Below are 15,475 nucleotides of genomic sequence, written 5' to 3'. Positions count from 1 at the left end.
AGTACTTAAAGTCCCTCCTAGCAGAAAAGTATAGGTAGCCTAAGAATTTCTTCACACACCATCTAACTCCTTGGACCCAATTTAGAACCCAGGTCCGAAACCATATACCAGACTCCAAGCACCAGCCCTCATTCTCAGCTCACCTTTTTGCTCATCCCCAAAGCTCACCAAGACTTTAAGGGGATGGAAAGGAGAATGAAAAGAGGGTGAAAGTTGAAATTTGCTGGCAGGTACAAAGGGTTATGATGATCTCTACCCTTTTGATTCATTACAGCCAAGGAAGTTCTGTATCTTCAAATCACATATATTCTTAGATTATGATGTAAAAAAAAAGTACTTATTTCTAGTTTATTTTTCTTATTTTAGCCACCTTGGTTTAAGTTTATGACTATGTAAATTCATTAAACTAGCAAGCTCACCATATTTAAAAATTCAAATGCCATAACAGAATAACCTCACCTGTTGGTGATATAAGTATTCTTTTTTTAAAAAATATTCTATTTGTATTTTATTGAGATACAGAGAGACCAGAGCATTGATCAGCTCTGGTTTATGGTTGTGTTGGGAACTGAACCTGAGACCTCAGTGTCTCAGGCATGAAAGTCTTTTGCATAAACATTATGCTGTCTCCCCTGCCCTATTTAAGCATTCTTAAGCTTAAGGAAACAGATTTTAGAGCAGGGCTTTTTAGGTTTAAATCCCAGTTCTGACAGCTTGCTATATAAGTATTTGATCTCTTTAATATTACGATATTATGCAACCTTTCTGATGTATTTTTCTGTATTTAGATGGCAGGGTAAAGAAAGTTAAGTTTTAAAAAAGATAACAAGGCTGGTTTATAGTTAGCAGACTACATTGCATCCATACTAATGCCTTCACCTTTAATGCTTTACTACTAGCAGATTCCCCTGCTAAATATTTAAAAAAAAAAAAAAAACAGAATGTTTATTTTTTTTTCACCTTCTCAGGCCCAACACAGAGATACTTTCATTGAAGAGCGCTATGGGAAATATAATATCAGTGATCCTTTGATGGCTCTTCAGAGAGACTTTGAAACACTGAAGGAGAAGAGTGATGGTGAGAAACAACCGGTCTGCACAAACCCACTCTCCATTCTTAAGGTGGTGATGAAGCAGTGTAAGAATATGCAGGAGCGCATGCTGTCCCAGCTGGCAGCTGCTGAGAGCAGACACCGAAAGGTAGGTTCACCCAGTTGACCTATGCTACATAAACTCTTGTGAAGACTTGATAAATACTGCCTACTGAAGTTTTTTCAGTGGCCAATTTTCACAGTGATTTGACTGATAAAGTCTCACAAGTATAAAAAAAAAAAAACCTTAGCTTACCTAGGAGGTTTGGAGACAGGAAAGAAAACACAAGTTATTCCAAATGCTAAATTTAGGGAGTGTGCCAGACACATTATTTAAAATGGCATTCCTTCTTGAAATGACACTCCAAAGCACTTGGTATGTTTTTGCAGCTCTTGATCATCCAAACTTTGGCAACAAACTAGCATTGGACCAAGTTTGTAGTTGAACAGAGAGTTCTCTGTTTGCTTACTTAAGTGATAAATAGAAATATTAATAGGTATTTGGGGAATGCTTTATCCAAGAGAGGGAATTTACCTGGTAGAAACTTACAAACCAGTAGATTTTTTCCATTTATTCCTAGTTTTAAGTTTCATTGTGTTTACTTTGAGAAGCCATAAACAGTCCCTGGGTTGTTTACCTTCAAGCTGATACACTCTTTTAGGAAAGAGAGGGGTGTGTGTGTGTGTGTGTGTGTCCCTTATCTCTGCCTCATCTCATCAGAATTCTAGTGCTTAAGATTATCATTCTCTAATTACTCTCATTTGGCCTATACAAATTGCTTGACTACAATCTGTAGAATTTTCAAGCTAGTGATTGGATTTTATACCAACAAAGTGGGGGACATTCCATGTATTAGGAAATGTTGTATTCTCAAGTCTTGACTTTGCAGCTGCAGTTTAGTAGACTTTATTTATTTATTTATTTTTTGCCTCCAGGGTTATTGCTGGGGCTCATTGCCTACACCATGAATCCACTGCTCCTGGAGGCATTTTCCCCCCCTTTTGTTGCCCTTGTTTTTTTTTTTTTTAATCATTGTGGTTATTATTGATGTCATTGTTGTTGGATAGGACAGAGAGAAATTGAGAGGGATGGGGAAGACAGGCGGGGGGGAGAGATAGACACCTACAGACCTGCTTCACTGTTTGTGAAGCGACCTCCCTACAGGTGGGGAGCCAGGAGTTCAAACCAAGATCCTCAAGCTGGTCCTTACACTTCACACCATGTGCGCTTAACCTGCTGCGCTACCACCTGACCCCTGACTTTACTTTTATGGTTCCCTGTTATCAGAGAATTATCTGCTTAAAATGCATCTGACAAGTTGTTCAGGCTTAAGTCTTGCCCATGATTTTTATTTTCCCTTCACAAAGTCCAAAAATGAAAGACCACAGAGTAGAGGTTCTTAACTATGCATGGGTCTCAGATGTTCCAAAAAATACACTGGATGCCCAAAAAAATTATAAAAAATAAAATTTTGTGCCTTTAGTCGAATTCTTAGAGTTGTCCAAGACACAGAAAAGTTTACTTCTGGCATAGAATGAAATAATCTGAAGACATATGTGTTCACTTTAAAAGGTGTCAGTAAATTGGAATTAATTGCTTAAGATTTAGGAACTTTGACTGCACCCCTTGAGAACATCTTCATTACATTCTTGTTTGTTTGTTTTTGTCATTACTGATACTTCATTGCTCCAGACTGAGTTTTTCAAGTAGGAAGGGGGAAAGACACCATAGCACTGAAGCTTCCCCAAGTGAAGTGGAAGGCAACCCTGGATCCTGAGGGTAGCAAATCAGACTGTCTTGTTAGCCCTACAGCATCTGTTTAATATGCAAGCTTCCCCCCATCCCAATACTTCATGAAACAGAGTTGTTGAAGACACTGTGTTATGTAAAATAAGTCAAAAAGAGAAATAGAATTACCCGATGATCTCACTTACAATAAATAGGCACAGGGAAGGAGAAGACAAAGTGAAACATGGACTGGGAGTGGTGCATTGCTTCAAAGCAGAGCACTGGGGATGGAAAGAGAAGGAGCAGAAGAGAACTTTGGGATCCTGGTGCATAATGAAATTATACCCATGTGTCAGTGACTACACTGTAATCATTAACACACACCCTATAAATTTTTTTTAAAAAATCAGTTATGTAAAGAACTGACTAACTTGGATGTGAAAGTGATCTAGCTGCGACATCTGTCACCCCATTGATTGCCAGGATTCATTCATTTGATCTGGTTGGCTAGATGGATGTCCCCTTCCTCCCTCATGCTCCCATTGCATCTTTCCCGAAGCTGTGCGCTCAGATCGAAGAGGACAGCCTTTCTTGAACAGAGATGGACCTGGTCTTTGGTCCAAGACATACGAGTAGCTGCACTTGTTTGCTAGAACCTCTAAACAAGCTCTTGAGAACTGACTGTCATACCTCTGAGAGGTATAGTGTTGGGATGATTTGTGGTTCTAGGAGATTATAGGGAGGAAGAAAATAAAGATAATTTGAAATTCCTTAACTTCATTTCAGTGGAAAGATTCTGTGAGTGTTAAGATTTTGTCAACCCTCTTTCCGTGTTTTATAAAGTAGAATACTTACTTTGCTCAAAATCTAATAGTGCCTAGGGGCTTATAATTAGAGAGCCCAGAGCCCCAGTTTGCTTGCCTGAGAAAGCCCCAATTTCTTCATGTCACCTTAGCAGAATTACTACAGTACCCCCACTGCTTTCAGAAGTGCTGTGATTTGATAAGTTAATTACATAGTTATTCTGTTTATTATGAAAAGTAGACTTCCCCCAAGTCTCCCAATAATCATATCTCCTCTTCCTCATTATTCATGACAACTACTTTTAAAAAAAATTTTATTTATAAATTCCTTTTTATTTATAAAAAGGAAACACTGACAAAACCATAGGGTAAGAGGGGTATAACTCCACACAGAACACTATATCCCATCCCCTCCACTGATAGCTTTCCTATTCTTTATCTGTCTGGGAGTATGGACCCAGGGGCATTATGGGGTACAGAAGGTAGAAGGTCTGGCTTCTGTAATTGCTTCCCCACTGAACATGAGTGTTGACAGGTCGATCCAAACTCCCAGCCTGCCTCTCTCTTTCCCTAGTGGGGTGGGGCTCTGGGGAAGCAGAGCTCCAGGACACATTGGTGGGGTTGTCTGTCCAGGGAAGTCTGGTTAACATCATGCTAGCATCTGGAACCTCGTGGCTGAAAAGAAAGTTAACATATAAAGCCAAACAATTTGTTGATTAATCATGGACCTAAAGGCTGGAATAGTGCAGATGAAGAGTTTGTGGGGGTCTCTGTTTTGTGACTACTTTTTTTAAAACCATTTATCCTGGTAACTAACTCTTCTCCACTTTAAAATCAGATTGCTTTCTCATTTGATCAACTTTAGATACTTTTTAAATTATAAACACAGACTGTATTACCTAACAACCCACCTCCCTTTTCTTTCCACCATAATCTTCCCAAAATAAATATAGATCCCTTTCCTTACCCCCTATTCTTTGTCATAGCTGGTATCCCCAAGTCCCAAGTCTGTTTCACATTCTGTTTCTTCAGAGAATAAACATCCAAACTCACGCAAGGCATCAAATTCCTGGTTGTTAACATTCTGTGTACAAAAATTATATTGAGTGGCCAAATGACTCCTTAAAAAAAAAAAAAAAAAACACTTTGAGCAAGTCCCCTTGTGTCCTGCCTTTATCTCACTTCTCCTCTGCAGAGCCTACAGCCTCCAGTTTCCAAATCTCTTTGAGGCCTAGTAGGGCAAAATGCCTTCCCCATGCCAAAGTACTTATCCCTCCCACAGCGTTCCCTCTACAGAATATTTTAGAATTTCTTTTCTACTAAAGCCTCTCCTCTGTCTTTGTAGGATTTTATTCTTTTCATTTCATTCCTATAATCTTAGAGCATTTCAAACAGGAAAGATGATCTACCATCATTAGTTGAAAGTCTGTCTTTCTATTAAATGGAAAAATGAGATCTCTTAACTGGAAGGAAGTACATAGAAAAGTGTGTGTGTGTGTGTGTGTGTGTGTGTGTGTGTGTGTTTACAGAGAAGTTTCATGTCCCAAGAAAGTTATTCTCTTCATCCATAAAAATTGTTAGTGGGGAGTAGGGCTGTAGCACAGCGGGTTAAGCACAGGTGGTGCAAAGTGCAAGGACCGGCTTAAGGATCCCGGTTCTAGGCCCTGACTCCCCACCTGCAGGGGAGTAGCTTCACAGGCAGTGAAGCAGGTCTGCAGGTGTCTTTCTCTCCCCTTCTCTGTCTTCCCTTCCTCTCTCCATTTCTCTCTGTCCTATCCAACAACAATGACATCAATAACAACAACAATAAAACAACAAGGGCAACAAAAGGGAATAAATAAATAAAATAAAAAAATAAAAGATTAAAAAAAATTGTTAGTGAGGAGAAATGACCATGGGGATGATAGTGCTCTGTCCTGCAGGTGTGGACCATGGTACTTTTAAAGCTCAAGCTTAAGCTTCTAGGAAACCTATTCTTGTGATCCTGGAAAGGGCACAGTGGATAAAACCCTGGACTCTCAAGCATGAGGTCCTGAGTTTGAGTCCCAGCATCATATGTGCCAGAGTAATGCTCTGGTGTGCTTCCCTCTTCTCCCCTTCCCTTCCCTCTCCCCCTATATCCCTCAATAAATAAATACTTAGAGGCAGGTGAGATAGCATAATGATTAAGCAAGGAGACTCTCAATGCCTGAGGCTCTGAGGTCCCAGGTTCAATCCCCCACACCACCATAGGCCAGAGCTGAGCAGTGCTCTGGTAATACATAAATTAATTAATTAGTTAATTTATTAATTCTTAGGAAGGATCAAAAGGGACACATTGCCACTTGGAAAACTTGTATAAGTTATAGGCAGAGTTGCATGGAAATTACCTTTTAAATTTGTACTCTCCTTAAAATTAGACATAATTATTTAACACTAGTGTAAGTGGAACAGGATAAGTTAATTAAAAGGCCTTGTGAGGACCAGCAAGATTATCTGGGGGTGCCCGCTTTGCCATGACTCAAGTCAGGCCCCTACCACACTGGGAAAAGTTCCAGTACTGTGGTGTTTCCCCTGCCCCCCCATCTCTCCTCTCTTTCTATTGAAAAAGCCTGGGGAGTAGAGCAGTAGTACAGCGGGTTAAGCGCACATGGCACAAAGCACAAGGACCAGCATATGGACCCTGGTTCGAACCCCTGGCTCCCCACCTGCAGGCAGTGAAGCTGGTCTGCAGGTGTCTTTCTCTCCCCCCTCTCTGTCTTCCCCTCCTCTCTCCATTTCTCTCTGTCCTATCCAACAACAACAATAATAACTACAACAACAATGAGAAACAAGGGCAACAAAAGGGAAAATAAATGAATAAATATTAAAAATAAGTAAAAAAGAAAAGAAAAAGTCTGGAGCAGTGAAGCTCTAGCAATGTGGGGGGCGAGGGCTGCAGAGGAAGGCAACCAACAAAGCAAAAACAAGCTTTGTAAAAAAATATTCATTTAGAGGGGTCAAGAGGTAGCGCACCCTGTTAGGCACACAAATTGTCATGCACAAGGAAGGACCCAGGTTTAAGCTCCCACCCCCACTGGCAGAGGGGTGCTTCATGAGCAGCGAGCCATTCACCTGCAGTGAAGCAGGTCTACAGGTGTCTGTCTTTCTGTCGCCCCCCTCTCCTCTCAATTTCTTTTTGTCCTATCAAGTATAATAGGAAAGAAAAAATGGCTACTGGGAGCGGTGGATTGATAGTGCCAGCACCAAGCCCCAGCGATAACCATGGTGGCAATAAAAAAATTTTTTTTTCATTTTAAGATCTCAATATTGAGCTTTTTTTTAACATGCAGGGTAAAGTCAAGAGAGCCTTTTCACCTCCTCCCTAACTACATACAAAATTCCTGTTATTGATTAAGCAAGGCACAGTTATGCTGTCTGTCACCTGCCTGGAATGTTTAATTTTAGAGTCCCTCTCTGGTGTCTCCAGTGATCTGAACGTTGAGGTCTCGGAGAGCCTCAGCTTTCTAGCATCCAGTTTGGCTGGATCACCAGCACCTGTCCTCTGTCACACACCCTAGACCTTCTGCTACTTCTGCAAACCGTTTTCAACCACTGAAGCTAATCTCTTATCTCATTTGCATGCCATCTTGTGGCATGCAATTAACACACGTATCTTGCTCTCTAGCAAAATACGTTTATATGCCTTTCCCCTTTTCGGACAGTGCGCTCCTTGATGGCCCTGAATGGATATATATTATTTTATTTATTAACCTATTTCTGGGGCCAGCTAAGATGCTTTGATAAACACTTGGTGTTCAATTGTGTTATAAGTGTAAGTTGTTGATGTTTAGAATTATTATTATTATTGTTATTATTTTCCCTTCCGATTCGTTAAAGGTGATCCTGGACCTTGAGGAAGAAAGGCAAAGACATGCACAGGACACAGCTGAAGGAGATGATGTCACCTATATGCTGGAGAAGGAGAGAGAGAGACTGACTCAACAGGTAGCTAAAGGGAGAGGGTCACAGCAACATTTGCCTGGAACAAACAGCGTTTCTCAAAACTTGTTCTGCAGTGTGTGTAGATTTATTATTCCAAAGCAGGACTTCATGGTCAGATACATTGGAGAACTGCTGGATTAAACAAAGTTAAACAGATTCCTAACTTCAATGGCCATTAGCATTCAAAAGCACATTGTGTCTTAAAAGCAAATTGGGAAGTCTGTGTGCAGTAGGTCTATGTTTTCATCATACCTCTTTTTTTTTTTAATATTCTTTTTTTTTATATTTATTTTTATTTATTTATTCCCTTTTGTTCTTGTTGTTTTATTGTTGTAGTTATTATTGTTGTTGTCGTTGTTGGATAGGACAGAGAGAAATGGAGAGAGGAGGGGAAGACAGGAGGAGAGAAAGATAGACACCTGCAGACCTGCTTCACCGCCTGTGAAGCGACTCCCCTGCAGGTGGGGAGCAGGGGTTCGAACCGGGATCCTTATGCCGGTCCTTGTGCTTTGCACCACCTGCGCTTAACCCGCTGTGCTACAGCCCGACTCCCCATCATACCTCTTTTTGATGTAGGTCACTCACTGACACTCTTAAGAGAGGACTAACTTTAAGCTCTCCGTGTTTTAGGAATCATAATGAGAAAGATGTTTTTAATACAATGTTAATTTATATGTACAAACACCTGAAACAAAAATCCCATGAGCTCATCATACATAGCCCTTACTGCTTATATCACACACTGATGTTTTGTTTTTTTTTTTATTTTGATTATGGCTCACTAAATTAGTTTCTCCATCCACTGATGAGTCTCAAAATTCTTTTCTAGTTGGAATTTGAAAAGTCCCAAGTGAAAAAGTTTGAAAAAGAGCAGAAGAAACTGTCCAGTCAGTTGGAGGAGGAACGTTCCCGCCACAAACAGCTCTCCTCCATGCTAGTGCTTGAGTGCAAGAAAGCCACCAGCAAGGCAGCTGAGGAGGGGCAGAAGGTAGGAGAGCTGAGCCTGAAACTGGAGAAGGAGAAGAGCCGGGTAAGTAAGCTGGAGGAAGAGCTGGCGGCTGAGAGGAAGCGGGGCTTGCAGACCGAGGCCCAGGTGGAGAAGCAGTTGTCTGAGTTTGACATTGAAAGAGAGCAGCTGAGAGCAAAACTGAATCGAGAAGAGAACCGGACCAAAACTCTCAAAGAAGAGATGGAAAGTTTGAAGAAAATTGTTCAGGACCTAGAGGCGTCCCAACAGCCCAGTAGCTGTCATGAGCCTTCAAAGAAACCAGTCACCATGTCTAAAAGCACATCGACTGAGTCTTCCATGCTAGTATCTGTGTCTTGCCAAACGGAGAGTTTTCAGGCAGAAAGAGCCCATGGGAGCAATATGGCCAAAGTAACAGCCACTGGGCTATCTGGTCCCACCACACCTACTTACTCTTATGCAAAAACCAATGGCCATTTTGACCTAGAGATGCAAACTACCAAGGAGTTGGCTACAGGCAGTAGTGTAGAAAACCAAGTGCCTCCACGAGAAAAACCTGCGGGGGTGACCCAAGAGAAAGTGGTGGAGAATGGTGGGTGCCCTGTGGGAATGGACACTTCCATCCCAACACCTAGTCATCTCCCTTCCAGCGGCAGCTCTCTGTCTCCCAGCAGCACTGCTTCCTCCTCTCTCACATCCTCCCCGTGCTCTTCACCAGTACTAACTAAGCGCTTACTGGGTTCATCTGCCAGCAGCCCCGGCTACCAGTCATCCTACCAGGTAGGGATCAACCAGCGGTTCCATGCAGCTCGGCACAAATTTCAGTCCCAAGCTGATCAGGACCAGCATTCCAGTGGTCTCCAAAGTCCTCCGTCCCGGGATCTGTCCCCTACCCTCATAGACAACTCTGCCGCCAAGCAGCTGGCCCGCAACACTGTCACTCAGGTGCTCTCCAGATTCACCAGCCAACAAGGGCCAATCAAACCTGTCTCTCCCAACAGCTCACCCTTTGGCACAGACTATCGAAATCTGGCCAACACTGCCAACCCACGAAATGATACTAGCCATTCGCCTACTCCAGGGAAAGTGTCCAGTCCTCTGAGCCCCCTGTCTCCAGGGATCAAGTCCCCTACTATCCCCAGAGCAGAGAGAGGAAATCCTCCACCCATCCCACCCAAAAAACCCGGTCTCACAAGCCCTTCTCCATCTTCTACCGCTCCACTGACCAAAACTCATTCCCAGGCATCCTCTCTGACCACCACCGAAGACCTCGCTGGCAGCTGCTCTTCTAATGCTGCTGTAGCCAATGGCAAGGACGTTGAGATACTCTTACCTACCAGCAGCTAGTCCCCAGGAGGGAGTCTCTACATGTGACATTCCATCAGATTTCATCCCAAGAGCTCAGAGTCAAACTGTTCGAGTCAAATCATGTTATTTATTTTGATAGTATGTGCAGCCATGTGTATAATACATTGAGTGTGCATTTCACCTTTTTGTATTTTTTTAAGTAGAAACTTGAGTAGGTTGGATTTTTATGACTCACATCTTTGTACTAAAGCTGCAAGGGCACCTCAAGGATATCTCAAGCTCAACAGTCACCATCACATTGCGATAGAGAAAGCTAATTGAGTACTAGGTGGTGATTTGCTGTCTGCTTTGGGACCAGAGTCACTTAACAGTCATTTTGAATTATGCAGAAGTGGTTCATGCAGATTTTTATTCCAGATGAACATTTTTTTAAAAGTGCCTGAAATAAGACTGCCAAATGAATGTGATTCTGCAGCTAAAACACAAAGCAGATCATTTGATTGCAGAAAATGAGATCCTCTGTGAATTCTGAATGTTAAAAACCAACACTGCTTTTAACTCTATTTTACTCTCTTTAATACAAGCCTTGTGTTCAGAAACAAGGCTGCATATGTAGAATGGGAATCGTAAAGGTGGTGTGAACTTAGCACAAAGCTGAGCTTTCTTTGTTGAGAAACTCTCCTAAGCAGTAAGTAGTTGGGGTGCTGATTATCTTGTACTTTTAAAAAACTAAATCACTCCCAGTTTCCTGCATCCTTGAGTCAAAAGAAGTCATATCTCCATTCAAACAATGTCTTCAGGCATCTACTGTTGTGTAAGGAACTTCTGATTCCACTTGCTAGTACTTGAATAGGAAATGGTAACTCATTCTGTGTAACAGTGCCACAGAATGAGATCTTTATAATCAAAAAGCAATAACTTAAAATTCACTCTTTGTAGTATTATAAGTCAGAATTATAGGTTTTACCAATTTGTTACACTTACTCTCCAAGCTGCCAACACTTGGTGTCTTTATCTGTGGAACCAAAATAACTTTTGCCTAAATGAAAGTAATATTTGTTTAAATGTACACCCCCCTTTACATGTCTGGCATACACACTTAAACACATAAAAATTAGTGTGATCATATCTTTAGAGTTTGCAATATAGCATAAAGGATGAGTAGAAATGCACATTAAGATTACCTACCAAAGCAACCATGGCTGGGACTCAGTGATTCAAGGGAAAAATCTTGTCCACAGGAAAGGGGAGAAATTCTGTATTATGCATCTTAGGCATCATAAAGCAGCAGAGCCAAACTCGGCCCAGTGCCACAGAATTCAGCTGGTCATATATATGAATGACTTAAACAGGTCACTCGTTTAAGTGATGGGAGACAGTTGGGAATAGTGGGAGCTGAAACAAACTGAAGTGCCCACATCCCGCTGAGAAGGGCCACCCTGTGACAGCTCTGCTGTTTGTTGCCATGCCAGGATGAACCAGACCAGGGTTACTGTGTCTTTTTTTCCTAAAGTCCATTTGTGAATATCAAGAATTAATTCACACAACTTTAAACACTGCTGATTAAACAAACACTTCTGCAGCTGGAGCTGGCTCACAAGCTGCCGAGTTGCAACCTCCTCCACTCTAGAAACTTCTATCATTTCCATCACACTGAGACTGTAATGACAGAAGCTTCCAGAGTCCTCAACTTTTTTTAGCTAATGGAGCTAACAAAGTTTATTGAATACTATGATTTCTCCCTCTGCCCTCCTGTTGAGCAGTATTGCCCACAGCCCCACTCAGATGCCATTGTTATGTGATTTTGTGTCCACAGGGATGGAGAAAGCATGGTATCAGTCTTATACATTCTCAGCCATATGTCAGCAGCCTCAAAAACCTCCTATTATAATTTAAATATCTTCCCTCTTAGTCCAATATGAGTGATAGGAGAAGAGGCAGGTGATGTGTATATACTGTGTATATAAGTCACAGTAGAGTATATTGGTCTCTCCACAGCCTATAGTTTGATTAAGGTCTGTACATAAAAAGTAAAAAACTATTATATTCTAGCTGTGTGTACAGAAATGGTGGAGGTACTTTAAAATAATCCAGAGCAGTAAATCATGCACTAAACTTTATTCTCATGCCTAGCCAAGCAAATAGTGTTGATAAAAATAGTTGAACCTTCTAAACAAAAGTGGTTGTAGTCCCTGAATATTGTTACCTCTCTTGCTTTAAATGGTAATCTTAAAAGTTGCATTATACTCTTCCCTTTTTTGGAATATATATATATATATATATATATATATATATATATATAGAGAGAGAGAGAGAGAGAGAGAGAGAGAGATACTATAAGGAAGTTATTTCTTAGGAAGTGCACTGAATAATGTATTTCTTTTACAGTGTAATATGGGGGTGGGGAAATGCAAAGGAAATAATGTATTTTTGCTAGTTGCCTATCTTCTGAGATAAATAAGCACAATACTGTAATGGATCCAATAATCCAGTTTGGTATTATAGATTAGTATTTAAGTTTACTGTATATAGATTGAGTGTGTGTTAAGTAAAAGCACCATGATTCACAATTTTGATAATTAACCCATGTTGCAGAAGCTGTATTACTGGTTGACATAATGATGTGTAACATAACACAAACATTAACTAGTTAACATTTGTAAAGCCAGATGTACCATGCAGAAACCTTTATTCATTTTTTATAGGAGAATACATTAAAGCAAATTAAATTACATTGTCTGGGGGGAAAATAGTGTTGTTTGTACAAACTGAAGGGTGTTGCACACAGCAGGACCTGTTTTGTTGGGGCAGGAGCAGGTGGCATAGAGAGAGCACTGGTTCCTGCCTTAAAATTAAAATCAAGAAGGCTGGGGAGAGAGCGTAATGGCTGTGCAATAAGATTTTCATGCCTGAAGCATCAAAGACCCTAAATTCAATCCACAGCACCACCACCATAATCCAGAATTGAACTACTAGCAAAAAAAAACCGGGCTCAGGAAGTGATGCTTTGATAAAGCTTTGGACTCTCAAGCATGATGTCTCAAATTTGGCTCTCCTAACCCCATGTACTTGCTTGCTGAAGTGATGCTCTGGTTCTCTCTCAAAAAGTAAATAAATAAAAACATCAAGTTAGAGGGGTCATGGTGGTGCGCCTAGTTGAGCGCATACATTACAGTGCACAAGGACCAGGTTCAAGTCCCTACCCACCTGCAGAGGGAAAGCTTCACAAGCTACAGGTGTCTCTCTCTCTCTCTCCATCTTTATCTCCCTTCCCCCTCAATTTCTCTCTGTCTTATCAAATAAAGAAAGAAAAAAAAATTAAGTCAGTGACCCAACCAGATTAAGCCCTCAAAGGAGCTGGGATGTTGATGTTCTTGAGAACCTTAGGAGCTGGAAGGAATCTTCACAATAGACTGTAATTTTTATTATTTTTTTTTTCTTTTGCCTCCAGAGTTATTGTTGGGGCTCAGTGCCTACACCATGAATCCACTGCTCCAGGAAGCTATTTTTTTCCCTTTTGTTGCCCTGGTTGTTTTTATCATTGTGTGGTTATTATTATTGTTGTTATTGATGTCATTGTTGTTGGATAGGACAGAGAGAAATTGAGAGAGATGGGGAAGACGGGGAGAGAAAGATAGACACATGCAGACAGGGTTTACTGTAAGCTTGTGAAGTGACCCCCTTGCAGGAGACTGTAATTTTTAAGCCATTGTGGGGTACTGTATCATTAGTGATTTGACAGTAGTTGTAAAATTACAGGGGTAATTTAGGTTCCACTGTAGTCACATTTTAAAATGGCCAATGCATCACTCCTCTCCTAGTCCAGGGCTATTGCTGCTACCCTGTTCACAAATGCTATTTGTAGTAACAAAAAGCACTTGAAAACTTTCTGATGTTAAAAAAAAAAAAAAAAAAGTCAGGCACCAGGCAGTGGCGAACCTGGTTAAGTGCACATATTACCATGTACGAGGACCTAGGTTCATAAACAGTGAAGCAGTTTGCAGGTGTTTCTCTTTCTCCGTCCCCTTTCAATTTCTCTCTGTCCTATCAAAATAGAAAAGGAAAAAAAATCTCTATGGGGAGAATTGCCTCCAGGAGCAGTGGTTTCATCATGCACACAGACACTGAGCCCCAGCAATAACCCTGGTGGCGATAATAATAATAATTTTAAAGGTGTCCAAACAGTGTAGCTGTTTACATATCTTTAGTTTCCAGCATATAAATTCATTAATGATCATTTCAACTAACACTGGATATACCATTTCCTTATAATAGCCTTGCTGTCAGCAACGCTGCCTTGTCTCTCTGTGTGTATGTGTGTATGTGTGTGTGTGTGTGTGTGTGTATGTATGACTGATTAAGAGATATTGTGACGCTCAGTCCCTGAAGCAAGCAGAACTTCACATGTCTTTTAATACTGGCTTCCAAACAGGAATTTTTTTTTTTCCTGTAACAGTGAGTCAAAGCAGTGAAGCTGGTCTATAGGTGTCTATCTTTACCCCATCTCAGTCTTCCCCTCCTCTCAATTTCTCTCTGCCCTATCCAACAAGAACAACAATAACAATAGCGCCAAGGGCAACAAAAATGGAAAAAAATACCCTTCAGGAGCAGTGGATTCACAGTGCAGCACCAAGCCCCAGTGATAACCCTGGAGGCAAATAATGACTCCTGGGAATTGGGCGTAGGGGTCTGTTGAAGTAGCTGGTCTTGAGAGTCACATTTTGAGATCTTCAGAGCCCTCGGGTGTTCTTTTTTAAAAAACATTTATTTATTCCCTTTTGTTGCCCTTGTTTTATGGTAATTATTTTTGTTGTATTTATGTCATTGTTGAATAGGACAGAGAAATGGAGAGAGGAAGGGAAGACAGAGATGTGGAGAGAAAGACACCTGCAGACCTGCTTCACCCCGTGTGAAGTGACTCCCCAGCAGGTGGGGAGCCGGGGGCTGGAACCCGAGTTTTTATGCTGGTCCTGGCACTTTGCACCACCTGCACTTAACCTGCTGTGCTACTGCCAGACTCCCACTCTCAGGAGTTCTTATAAAAACTTACTTGCCTCTGATCTAAGAGGATTTCTTAAGTCGAATCTGTTTTCCCATCCTTTCAGTGATACTCAAGGTCCAGAGTGCCTATTTGAGTTCTAAGCACTGTGTTAATGAATGCACTTGTACACTGTGTCACTGATCTTCACCAGGTTCCCTGTGAATGGATCAAGTAGTGAGATCCAGAGCCTGAATTGCAATCCCGGTTCTTTGCCTCTTCCCACCACCTGTTTCCCAAATGAGAAATAGCTGAGGCACTTGTGCATGCACCTCGGTAACCAAGGGGAGCTCTTAGCTATTGGGTTGTCGGAAAATAGGTTCCTGCCCTGATTTTTAGGATGGAGCAGCCTTGCAGGATACCACAGCTCCTCCTACTCGTCCTAACTAATCCCACCACCAGGTTAGATGAACAGAACAAAGACAAAACTTACTAATTACCCCCTTAAGCAGCAAACGTTTCTTTAAATATTTAAAGATGAGCCAGAAGCCAAGGTAGCTATTCTGAAAAAACAAGTTTAAACATGTTCTCTGCCCTCAGGTTACTCAATCCAATTGGGGGAAACAAATGTTAGCAT

At 41.3% G+C, this 15,475-nt stretch overlaps 1 protein-coding gene across 3 annotated transcripts in view; it reads left to right on the top strand.

Annotated features, from left to right (window-relative positions):
- The window catches only part of CTTNBP2NL (CTTNBP2 N-terminal like), a 67,705-nt gene extending 55,113 nt beyond the window's left edge, over nucleotides 1–12,592 (top strand). For all 3 annotated transcript variants that reach the window (XM_060201881.1, XM_007526942.3, XM_060201880.1), the window contains 3 exons: nucleotides 969–1,199; nucleotides 7,481–7,588; nucleotides 8,415–12,592. In XM_060201881.1, coding sequence (XP_060057864.1) covers nucleotides 969–1,199; nucleotides 7,481–7,588; nucleotides 8,415–9,899 — 1,824 coding nt within the window. In that variant the 3' untranslated portion in view covers nucleotides 9,900–12,592. The remainder of the gene's footprint in view (nucleotides 1–968; nucleotides 1,200–7,480; nucleotides 7,589–8,414) is intronic.
- Nucleotides 12,593–15,475: the final 2,883 nt, after the last annotated feature.

This window comes from Erinaceus europaeus, chromosome 11 (genome assembly GCF_950295315.1).
Source record: "Erinaceus europaeus chromosome 11, mEriEur2.1, whole genome shotgun sequence".
Classification (NCBI taxonomy): Eukaryota; Metazoa; Chordata; class Mammalia; order Eulipotyphla; family Erinaceidae; genus Erinaceus; species Erinaceus europaeus.
The sequence above is the reverse complement of the archived record's forward strand: the minus strand, read 5'-3'. Positions and strand labels throughout refer to the sequence as shown.